This window comes from Agelaius phoeniceus, chromosome 4 (genome assembly GCF_051311805.1).
Source record: "Agelaius phoeniceus isolate bAgePho1 chromosome 4, bAgePho1.hap1, whole genome shotgun sequence".
In the NCBI taxonomy this organism is placed as follows: domain Eukaryota; kingdom Metazoa; phylum Chordata; class Aves; order Passeriformes; family Icteridae; genus Agelaius; species Agelaius phoeniceus.
In genome coordinates, this window is record NC_135268.1 from 21020247 (window position 1) to 21032953 (window position 12707).

Here is a 12707-nt window from a genome sequence, read left to right on the forward strand (position 1 = left end):
AGCTCTATGTTACTCTTTCCTCTTATTATGTGTATGTTGCACTTTTTCCAGTTCTCTTGAAGCCACTGAGGGTCTTTACAGACTTTCCTTACCATTATCTTGGGTCTTGCTGAGGTGACAGTATTTTATTACTAAGCACTGAAGGGTTTAATAGAGTCAGCACCAGGGACAGATTTGCTTAGCTGTCACATGTGATAGGAGTGCTGAAATATTTCATTCTCATGACCAGATGTGTGCATTTCTCCCTGGAAATTGCTTTTGCCTGTATCAGCTTGGTAGAAATCTAGTGTACTGGCAAATTAAAATGAATGGTTAAGTTCAGCAGACAGTTCAGATACATGAGGCATGTAGAAACCTGATTTAACTGCCTAGTTAATGCAAGGTTCACAGTCTCTTTTCATCATGTCTCTTTTTAATGGAGCAGAGAGAACAATTCTTGAATCGATCTCCTAAGATTTTGCATCACTGTGCATTTACAAAAAATACAATCACACATGGCTTAGGTTTCTGCCTCGCTGAGTATATTCACTATGACCTGGAAGGAAGAAGCTCTTACCCAGGCCTGAGGTTGCCTTGGTGGCTGTGTCAGGGTGTGTTTGACAGTCTTTGTCCTCAGAATGTTGTACTACAGCTATGCAGAAGATCTTTGCAATAAGTCATTTTCCTCCAGCAGGACCTTGAATGTATTTCTGGTGCTCAGCTGTAAGCCCACAATCCAATTTTCCTACCCATGCTAACTAAGCTCAGTGTTACTGCCATAGCAGTCCCAAGGCAATAATGGCTAGTAGAGTCAGGACAGACTATTGGCAGCAGGACAGGAAACATAGCACTGGGGAAAAAAATCACTTCTTAGCCAAAGTTGGTTTTGGGATATTCACAAATACTTAGCCTGCTCAGAGTCTCGTTGTTTAGTTTTTCTGTGATCAGAAAAGGCACCACTATACAGATGATTTCTGACTTTTTTTCAGGATGGTAAGGAAGGTTTCTATTTGTCTCATTACACTAACTATTGTATTAATGCTCATGCTTATCTTGCTCTTGTTCTTTGTTTCATCTGCCATGGGAACAGCAAGGATTAGGAAGAGACTGTTTTCCATCCCTGGAATGTCCTTTCACCCCTGTGAATGGATTAGAATTACTGTACCACACTGGACACAGTGTTAGGATTTATCTACTAGCCACTGCAAATAGTCAACTCTTTGTGGCATTTCATTTAGGATACAACAGAAACATCTGCTCAGGTACGCAGAGAAAATAGGCATTCTTACAAATCTGAATATAATTAACATTTTAGAGAACTGATACTAATTCTAGAATAGACTTGGCAAGAAGAGGACTGTAGCAAGGTGTGTCCCCATGTGTTTTCCAAAGGCATTATCTGTGTTGCCAGATAGAGAATGCAAGTGTTGCAAATGTCAATTTTTCTGCCAAATCTGATACAGAGCATCTATTCTGTATCACATTCCCAGTAAGCAACACCATTGGTCATGAGGAAAAGCCTGTGGAAAAAAAATCACCTTGAATTTCATGGACTTTGGCTCAGATCCTTTCTATTCAAGAGCCCCATAAGATCAGACAGTGACAGCATAAAGATATGTATCTATATGATTAAGTGGCAAATCAGATGCAAAGAAACTGGCAAGGCTTTTAATCATTTAATGAAGGGAAACAAGAAAAGAGAAGCTGCCCAAAACAACCCTATAAACAAGGACAAATTCACTCCTGAAACTTTAATGGATCTTACTTTTTATATTTTCATTTTGTCACTTACAAAGGTTTTTTTTTTTTTATTGTCAGCATTTCTCAAAGTGGAGAAGCCATGACTGCCATACTGCAATTTCCTTTTCTGTAGATCACAAAAGCACTAAAAAAGCAGTGAACACCAATAACACTGAAGGTTACCTGGAAAGCACTGACAGTAGACAAGACCAGAACTACTTTAATGAATTTTTGTACTCTGGGTCAATTAGAAGATGGAAAATAAATTTATATTCCAGAAGTAAAAAGGAATCCAGACCTCTTTAAAGAGCAGTTTGTCTGCATTTTTGGATGTGTTTTGCTGTTTAATTCTCAAAGATTTGAGATTAATGGGTATCTTCTCGAAAGTCTAAATTCTATCTGGAATGGTTTGATTGTGTTAAAGGGCTCTGAACATGAAGTGAAAAATCATGTATCAAAGAGGTGATCTGATTTGCAACAAGAGAACCTTTTAAATGCTTAAACAGATTAGTGAAGTGCTAGATAAATGGAAATTGTGAATTAATTTTTGCAGCACAAGGGAGGACAAACAGTAAATAAAAATTCAGATGAAACAAAGAGGCTGTTCGCAGTCCAAGGCTCCAGTACTGTAATACAAAAAAAGGAAATGAATGATGAGAGCAGAATTTGTGTTTTGTAATAGACAGGACAAAATGTCAGGACACTGAGTCCTGAAAAAAAAACATTAAACCAATCTTTGACACCTAATGCTCCAGTCAGTGTCAACAAGTCAGCTGTTTCTCAGGGATAAAAACATATCCTATAATACATTTCACTATCACTTACTATTTTATATTACATGTCACATGCACCTTTTAGTTTCTTCCATTCCAGCCAGCTTGTAAAACACATTTTCCAGTTTGATTTGTTTATGGTCAGTCCCCAGTGAGTACTGAATTTTTATTGCAGTTGAGATTCATACATTTCAGAGCAAAGGAAGCTGTGCACTGAACCTAAAGAATTAGCTGGTTTTTGTTCAAGCTTATAATTTCTCTTATGAGAAATTATAAAATAGAACTTATATTTTTGAAATATGACCGACGTTCACTTAAAGATTTAGAATTTACCATATCACAGTGAGAAGTCTCTGTGGTCACCTAGTGGAATTCACAGGAAATTGCCAAAGCCAGTCTCCCATGCAATAGCAAAAAAGAACCTTGAGAGGGTGCTTGCTATCCTTACAATCTGAGTGTTTACACTGTGTCAGTCAACATTATCTCTCCTCGTCCAAACTTGGCAGGTTGCTTAAAGCATATTGAAAAGCCAGCATCTCCCGGCTCTAGATGCTTGTGGCATCTTTGTCCATCGCCTTTGCTCAGATGTAAAGGACAATTTCAAATTAAAAGTGTTGTAGAATCAAGGTGAGTATTTCATTAACTATTCTGTGAAATAGAAATAAGCTGCATACAAGAATGAGGTACAACCACCAAGCTGGGCATGAACTTTGACAACAGCTCCAGCTCTGAGCCCTTTTGTATTCCGTCAGCAACACAGTAATCTCATTTTCATGAGTCAGTGATGTTCAGCTGGGCTGATTGAATAGCATTTCTATTAAAAGACAGGTAATCTAATTTACTCACAGACAAAAATCAGTCATTTTCAGGTACGATATGAAGGGGGCATGACTGATTCTATACCCTTTGTGGCCTGACTAGCACTGGGGTGGCTTTAGGACCACTTACAAGGATCTGTGCTTACAAGCAGGCGGAAGCAATCACGTACAGGCGTTGCCGGCAATTTTTGTGAAGTTTGATTTTTTTCTCGGCAACGGACCCAGGGAACATTTTACAACAGAAATGTGCTGTGGACGGGGGACTGCAGGGACCCTAAAAAAATTGGTGTAAATGTACTTCGCTTCCAAGAGGCATCGGGTGCCCCAGCGCCGTCACCTCGGCGGGCTGCGGCCGCCACCTGCCCGCCATGCCCGGCACTGCCGGCCTGAGCCCGGCTGATCGCGGCTTAGGAGCGGGTTAAACAGTGCAGGGACGGGTTTAAGAGCTCCCGAGTGTCCCCCGAACCAGGAGGCGGGGATCCCAAAAGCCACAGACAGCCTTAAAGGCAGCGTCTGGGTGCCACGGATGGGTCCCTGCCCATTGTGGGAGATTTGTTCCAGCCGCCTGGGCAGGCTCCGGGGCCAATTCCCTGCTCAGGACTTGGAATTGGGAACGGCCCCAAGGCCCAGAGGGCTCTGGCTGCCGAGGGTGCCGAGCAGACGGGCTGGCAGCTTCCATGCTGTTCCTCATACCGTGCCCTGCTGCTCGGTATGGGTGCTTCCTCAGCCCTGAGGGCTCACAGCCTCCATGCTGCTCCTCATACCGTGCCCTGCTGCTCGGTATGGGTGCTTCCTCAGCCCTGAGGGCTGACAGCTTCCATGCTGCTCCTCATACCGTGCCCTGCTGCTCGGTATGGGTGCTTCCTCAGCCCTGAGGGCTCACAGCCTCCATGCTGCTCCTCATACCGTGCCCTGCTGCTCGGTATGGGTGCTTCCTCAGCCCTGAGGGCTCACAGCCTCCATGCTGCTCCTCATACCGTGCCCTGCTGCTCGGTATGGGTGCTTCCTCAGCCCTGAGGGCTGACAGCTTCCATGCTGCTCCTCATACCGTGCCCTGCTGCTCGGTATGGGTGCTTCCTCAGCCCTGAGGGCTCACAGCCTCCATGCTGCTCCTCATACCGTGCCCTGCTGCTCGGTATGGGTGCTTCCTCAGCCCTGAGGGCTGACAGCTTCCATGCTGCTCCTCATACCGTGCCCTGCTGCTCGGTATGGGTGCTTCCTCAGCCCTGAGGGCTGACAGCTTCCATGCTGCTCCTCATACCGTGCCCTGCTGCTCGGTATGGGTGCTTCCTCAGCCCTGAGGGCTGACAGCCTCCATGCTGCTCGATGTGGGTGCTTCCTCAGCCCTGAGGGTGGGCTGTCACATTTGGGTACAGCCAAACCACACCGAGAGCAGAACTGGGCCAGGAATAGTTTGATTTAAGCTGGAAATACCGCAGCAAATACCACATCAAGGGGGCTGCTTCAAAGGCCTGAGGACTCTCCCACACGTCGCCACCAGTGCATGTTCCTGGCCAAGACATGCGAGAGGAGGATGAAATCTGTCATTTGGGCTTTTTGCCAGCTGGGGACTTGTACTGCTCTTTCTTGTTGTATGTTGTGAGGGTTTTGTTTTGTTTTTAAATACAGCTTTCCTGATTGAAATCAGGCTCAATGCAAAAGAGACGCTAGGCTCCTCCAGCTCTCAACAAAATCTGCATGTTAGAAGCCTGTGTTGATGATCTGGAATAAATTATTCCAGGGAGGGTAAAGAGGATTTTCAGGTTTAAAGTCCTGTTATGCAAATCAGTTGTCTTCTGTTCTGCCTTTGCATTAACACAGCCTGTCATAGTTCTTCCGCCACGCTTCATCTTCTATTTCCAAATCTACATTTTTTCAGACAATTTGATTTCAAAATTATATTTACATTCTTAACGTCTCCTAATGAGCTTATTTCATTGGTAGCGTAAACTTAATTATGAGTCACACCAGGGGCTCTTTTGCTGTGAATATTTCCTCCAATTTAGCCTGATCAAAGATTGCTGGGCCGTGTGAGAACCACAGCTTCATACATTGCACTCATGTACATTAAGAATGAGTTAAATATTTTAAATGGAAACAATCTGCTCAAGTCAGTTACATTTTTGGTAGGGACCAGAGGCTGAGTTCATTCAGACTGTCCTTAAAAAACAAGAATAGCCTTAACATTTGGAACATATTTTCCTTTGGAAGGCATCTCCAAATGGGCAAATCCCAATAGCTGTTCCTCAAAGCTAGACACCAATAATAATAATAATAATAATAATAATAATAATAACAGTGTGAATTTTTAAAGGTGTGGGGGGGCGGTAGGGTTGTTTGTTTATTTAACTGAAAAACATATTCCAGTGCTTTCTTGTCTTTTGCAATTTTTTTAATGCCTGTTTTCATTCTTTTATCTTTTCATTGACCTCATTTGCTCAGGTGTAAAACAACTCTCAGTTACTATGATGTATACCCCAAACGTGCACTGCAGAACAGGCTGTCAATGACAATATTGCTGAACATCTTCTGTTTCATTCCTTTCTCTGGTGAGCTGTCAGATCTGCATGCAAGGTTAAAGTGCAGCCTAGGGAGTCACAGGCCCAAGTCCCTAACCTCACCCCTGCCTCACTGTAGCCCAGATTTTAAAATCTGACCCCTATATTTGGCTTCTTTATTTGCAGAGGTGGGATGCTTAGTATCTAGCTGCCCAAGGCTTTAGCTCCTCACTTTGTAGAGATCTAATGTGGAACAGGAATTCACATGTGGTACTGCATAACAGCTAGAGAGGGCATTATTGCTTCAGAGGTTTTCTGAGCAGACTTTGTGTGCCATCAGTTAATTGCTAAGATTTATTTAGGAATTTAGATATTTACATTCTCTATACTTAGTTTAAATCATAAGCAAATCCCCATGCTTAGTCAGAGCTCCTCCTGAATAAATCAGTGTCAGTCTGGCCCAGAATCACTTTCTGCATTTATTAAGAAATATTTAGTATCCCATTCATATGTTGGGAGGTTTTTTTCTCTTCTTTTTTTTTTTTTTAATCTCTGTGCTGTACATCAGAGGGAAAAATACAGTTTTTAATCTTGGATATGAATTTGCAGAACCCTCACTAGAGCTGTGAAAGGAAAGATCTTGTGCCTGCACTGAGCAGGATAACAAGCCTTGATGGTCCTAAGCAACCTCACCTGTAGCTTCCACCCATGCCCCTGTGCCAGGACTCCACTTAAGCCCAGCCTTGAGGGTGTGTTATTTTCCTTGTGAGGGTGCTTGTCTCTAGCAGTCTCCTGGACCTGGTTCCTTACCTGGGGCCTGCTGGGCTGCTCCTTGACCTGTTCCTGCCACCCCACTGCTGCCTGCAGGTTCCTGGTGCCGTGGTAGCTCTGCTGCTGGTGAAGTCAGTGCCTGGCTGGTGTGGTTGACCCTTCCCTTAGGAAGAAGCCCCACTCTTGTTCTCCCTGATGCTCACTGTTTTCCTGGCAGTGCTTCCAAGGGCACCAGGTCCCCTGTGCTGCTGCTTTTTAACTCAAATATCATTATTACTTCATTCCTACTGCTAGTCTCTGTGATACAGGAGACTGTGAAGGACCCACATGCCCCACTCAGAGGGGTGGGTAAGTAAACTTCATTATTCCTTTGCAAAACTTGAAAGACTAAAATTTCTTCTTGTTTTTGCCAGTTCTATGTCTCTCAACTATAGCTGCTTCTGACTTCCCCAGAGAAACTGAGCAGAATACCTAATCTTTATGCTCATGCTTGATAACTACATTTGACTTTTAGTAAATATTTATGGAGTCTTTAATTAATGCACACAGATAAAAGGCAGTAACTAAAGGAGTGAGAGCCTAAAGGAAACATCAAAAAGAGCACAGCCTTTTTATACCTAATTAAGAGGAAATACTATTTTAATGAAAATTCTCAAGCAAGTAGAGAGTGAGTGAGCAAAATCAGATCAAAGGCACTCAGTAAAGGCCCATTTTATATGAGGCACATTATTCTTCAAATAAACAATGTGTGTTGTGAAAGGGAGTGCTGCAATATTGGCAGTAGAGATATTGTGAGATTAAATCTGTTAGTTTTAGCATCTTTCTGGCTTATCCTGTTTTTTTCTCAGGAATCATTTTCCAAGTACAGCACTACTGAGCTTAATGTGCGTACACTGGTAGGATCTCAGTAGACAAAAGCAATCACTTAAGGATAGATGCTGATACTGTTTTGTGTTTTGTGCTGTTTTTCATGTTTGAAACACTGTAAATCTGTGCTAATGCCACTTAAGTAAATGGAACTAATCTGGTCTTAATTGTATTTTGATTTCCACTCTAAGGAGCCCATAGCAAGGTATGATATCTGGAGTAAATATATGTATTCATGAAACATGAAAAGAACTACTACAACTGGAAGAAAATGTTAGCATTTACAAAATGTTGTGTTAGCAAAACACAACACAGAAAGATGAACTTTAAGTTCTCATATGCAAATATTGTTTGAAAGTTCTTGCAGCTCCACCAGTCCTACAACTGAAATAATGTCTAGTCACTTACTTGCCAAGTCAAAAATTAAATATGTTTCAGCATGGACAAGGGAATAACGTGATCCTGAGATAGGCTGCAATGAGTTAAAAATGAAAGGAAGAAGTCAGCACTAGGCCAAATGGGCCCTTGTTCTACCAGGAGAAAAACAATAATACTTTCTTCAGGATGCTTTCCAGTCTGTAGCTGGGAGACTTCCTGAGACAAAGATTAAAGTTGCAACTTAATGATTATTAAAAAACTGAACCAATAATACCCTATGGGTATGGTTTTTTTTCATTAAATAGTTGTACTGCTTTTTAAAACCCCTTTTGGCTTCCAAATTCAGCACAGTCTATGACTATGAAAATGCTGCCTGGCCCTTCATTTTTGTCTTCTTTAATTTTAAGCCCGTTTTGTTTTGATGCCCATTTATCATAACAAGACTAACTGAATAATGAATGTCATGACTTTATCCCTCCTGCCCTTCATTTGTCTTTTTTCCACCTCTCTTTAGGGTGTATGACCAAACCTGAATTATCTGTTCAAACTGGCTATAAACTCATACACAGCAACAGAGAGTTGATGTACTGAAACAGTGGTGATTATTGTTTGTTCTTGAGTCCTTCCCTAATAATTTCAAGTATTTGATTACTTAGCTTAGTTAAGGCAAACCAGTAAATTGGCCTATTGAGAGAGCCATTAGCAAGGACTCCAAGATTATTTTTTCCTCTGATGAAAGCTACTGTATGTAGTGATACTATCTCTATAAGCCTGTATTCGTAACTGATTCTCCATTACAAGACGCTTTTCTGACACCTACTTAATTGGAAACTCAGTATCATGAGACTTGTGTAGTTCTTTAAGTTGAGCTTTTTTTACTGCACAAAATGATTTTCTAAAATTCTGTATAACCCTGCCATCCCCCTATTTACTTAGTTCCCTCCTAGTTAATTAATATAGTGCCTATTACAGAGTAATGTGGGATTGTGTTGATAAACTGCTTCTTGAAAAAGCAAACTAGTCTATCATCTCTCTGATTTAATGCCTTATTTATTTATAACAGGATCTGGTTTCTTACTATGTAATAGATTGCTTCCCCCCCGCCCCTGCCATATCTTTTTGTGAGTGACCTTCCCAAAAGCCTCTGAAAATCAAACATTTATCTACCTGCTTCTGATTCAAGGAATACCAATATGTGTCTGGCATAATTTCCCTGTACAAATCTGTCCTGAGACATTATTCACATTATAATTTTGATTTAATTCTATTCTCTACTGTGGCCAAGTTTCAAAATCTGATTTAACAGTTTGTATTTGCTTGCAACTTCCTTAGAAACCTTTTCAAAAGGAAACAGCTAATCATCTCTTGCGCTCACCAGCTCTGGCCCCCCGTGCTGCAGTGATAGAGAGTTTGATCATTTTGTATGTGACTGCCTTCTCTGGATGGGCATCTAGAGGCACAAGGAAGTGTGAAGCCATGGCATGTGTTTGTTATGTGTGGCTTTGACCTCACAGTGCACTGGAAAACAAAGTCTACCTGTATTGCTGGACCAAGGGAGAAATATTAGAAAGGCTGTCCATAAAGTGAAAGCTGTGGATGATTAAAAACCTCACTGAAAAATCTTTTGAATTCTGGATAAACAGTTCTGTAGTTGGAAAATTAGGTGTATTTTAAGACCTGTTATTACTGTTGTCTAGGAGAGCTTCTTTGTTCTTGGAGGCTCCACAGATGTTTGCAAATTAAAATACAGACTTGTAATATGAATGTATGTAGAGATGGAGAAATGATTATTTGTTTTATTTGCTGAAGCACAAAGACTAAGTAATTGCCCAAGACAACACAGGCAGTTTGAGGGAAACAAACCTAATTTTTGTAATTTACTCCTATTCGTAAATTATGGGTTTAACTTTCACAATTAAGTATCACATATGGTGTGGTGGAAAATTTTATTTGTACTTTTAATCATTTTACCTTCTCTGTTTCAGAAACTGGTGTGCTTATGTCCATACCAGACTCATACCTACAGTTGTGGTGGATAACCTAGAAACCTTCTCATCAGGCAGAGCAAAGCCTTGCACTTGGCAAATTGGATCCTGTGCTCAGAGGTATGGAGAACTGGGAAGAAAGACTATCTGCAGCATTTTAATTACAACCAAATACACCATAAATGTGATTATAACTTGAAAAATTAAAAGGGAAACAAGAAGGAGCATGCCCTCACTCTGGCACCCTCCAGTCAGTTCAAAGTCTTCGAGTCAAAGAGAGGTGCACAAGTACAAAGCTTCAAAGCACATGCAGGGAAGAAAATCCTTTCTGTACAGTTTTCCAAGCTTGTTCTCTGTTGAAGCAAAAAGCTTCCCCTGAGAGGCATAAATATTTTTATTATCTCTCTGCTTAATGCTTATTTCTGGCACAGTTTTGGTCAGGCAGTGAACCTAAACAAGTAATTGGCCTGGAAGGAACTTGTAAACAATATCTCTGTTGAACATTCAGGTTTTCCTTTGTGGTTTGGGTGCCTCTTTGTATTCTCTAAATGTTAGCTTTCAGTCATAAGTTAAATTGGATTTTCATGCACAAATTTGGAAAATGGCAAAATGGAAGTTTTAATGTATTTTTCTCTTGACAAATTTTAAAAGGCTCTTAAAAGTCAGTTTGACTGTTCTGAGAATTGTCCTCTAGATGGTATGGCAGAACACACTTAAAGCTTTGAGTTGAAACTGGGAATAGAGCTTCCTCATCATTTGGTGACTCTGAAATGCAGTTGACTGCTTGGCAAAACTGTGGAGTGGACCCTCTGGTTGAAGTGTTGCCAATTTTGTTATATTGGTTTAGGTTTTTTTCATATTTCATTTACTTTAGGTCCTTGTGCTGCTCCTATAAATAAGGCTCTACTACATAGATTTCTGAGACTCATTTACATGGATTTTTTTAATGTGGATTATTTTTGAATTGCTATACCTGATTAACTCCTTTCATGGACACCTCATTTTTATGAGTGGTTTTAGGAATGGATTATGCTAATGCAGAATAAGGGGTTTTTATCATAAGACCATCCATACAGCAAAGTAACCAGGAACTCTCTTGAATTCAGTTCACCTTAATCTTTATTGAGTTCTTGCTGCTGAAAAAGCCATTTCTTAGAGCCAAAGCTGGCTGGGGACACATGCAAAGCTTCTGCCAGCTGCAATGAGAGTTTTAATATATGTAATGTTACATCCCTTGGGAAAGGATGACAACATTAACCTAGACTTAAAATACGAGGGCATTTTTTAATGCATTGGGAGGATATTTTTTGGACCTTATTAAGGTCTGACAGACTTGTCTCTTTTTCTGGAATGATTTATACAGGGATTGTGTGTACAAAACAATTCAGTAACTGTTTTATCATCATATTATCTGAGATTTTAGGTGTTCTTTGTGTTAGTGCTTATAACTAGTAACAGCATGTGACATTATTTTTATTTGAACTTTGTATTTAACATCTTAAAACGGTACGGAGAGTTGCTGTAGTTTATTCTGTATGCCCTACAGCAATATGTTCATTCTAAACTGACTTCTCTGTGAAGTTAAGAAACCTAGGAGAAGTGATGGGGTAGCTGGGACATGCAGAATCTGTTGGAGCACAGAAATAAAATTGCTGCTTCCTCTGCAGTTCCATGCTGTAAAAGTAATAACTGAGGCCTCACGATTACATAGAAAAGACCCTCCTTTCCCTGAAATAGAGTGGATTTTTTTCACACTTTATTGGATTAATGTTTGTATAATCTTGTTAAAAATAATCAGAAGGGAAGGTTTCCAGTGTGCACTAAATGTGTGCTGATGTGGTGTAAATTTATTGTGAATGCATTTTTCCACTAATTTCAAAGAAAAATGGTACATGAAAATCATATTTTTGCCTCCCTTTTTTCAGTTTAGTAAATATTAATTGCAATGTCTTCCATAAAAGATTGCAGTCTTTGAATCCTGAGTAAGATATTCTGGGAAGAAATCTAAAGAGATATCAGGTTTCTTTAAAATTCATGCAGATAATCTGGAGGTTGCAGTATTAAAGCTGTGATTGGTAATGAAACACCAAACCCTGGTTAGAATTCACTTTGAAGTTCAAGCAGTAATAAAAGGATATGACAAGTGAGATAATGTGATGAAACTATGCAGGTATCTTACAGCTCCTCTTTGGTAACCTAAAACAGATTTAAATTTTTCTCATTTCACAGGTCCCAGACAACAACACACCAGGCTTACAGAATCAAACATAAAATAGTGACATCGCTGGAGTGGAAGTGCTGTCCTGGGTACAGTGGGCAAAACTGCCAACCCAAAGGTGAGTAGAGCTGTAAGGGTCTGAACTCTTCACTTCAGCAAAAGAAAACAATGCAAGTTTGATCTGTGAGCAAATGGCTCTGTTGAAACAAATGCAGTGCTTTCAGTTAAATCCAAAACCAGAAAAAATGCACAGTAAAAAAAAAAAAAACAGCTTTGGGATGTTGATTCTTCCCTGCATGTGAATTTCCAGAGCATCTAAGCAGAATGTCTTTTCCCCTCTTCCACTCTAAATAAAGCTCATAACATCTCCAGCCATATTTCATTTTGCTAAAATATGGAGTTTGCATTCAGTGTGTCTCTACTTTTGACCTTTTAGTTATTGAGATTTGCAGTGCTGGGGGAATTAAATCCAGATCCTCTATTGAATACTTGCTGTAATATTCCTCTACAACAGTGTTATTCTTTTGCCTTTTGGTTTCAGGCTCCAAGAGTATATTTTGTTTGTGATAAAATAATGATACAATTTTTTTTAACTTCTCTGAATTTTGTAGTTCTTCTGCTGTTCATTTCAACAGTGACTGAATTTTTCTAGGTATTACACATGATCCCTGCATAATTGT

At 40.3% G+C, this 12707-nt stretch overlaps 1 protein-coding gene across 1 annotated transcript in view; it reads left to right on the plus strand.

The window, feature by feature from the left end:
* Positions 1 to 375: 375 nt before the first annotated feature.
* MMRN1 (multimerin 1) overlaps positions 376 to 12707 on the plus strand; it is a 33243-nt gene continuing 20911 nt past the window's right edge. Inside the window, exons 1-4 of the mRNA XM_054633814.2 lie at positions 376 to 404; positions 2107 to 2181; positions 9810 to 9929; positions 12039 to 12145. Coding sequence (XP_054489789.2) covers positions 376 to 404; positions 2107 to 2181; positions 9810 to 9929; positions 12039 to 12145 — 331 coding nt within the window. The remainder of the gene's footprint in view (positions 405 to 2106; positions 2182 to 9809; positions 9930 to 12038; positions 12146 to 12707) is intronic.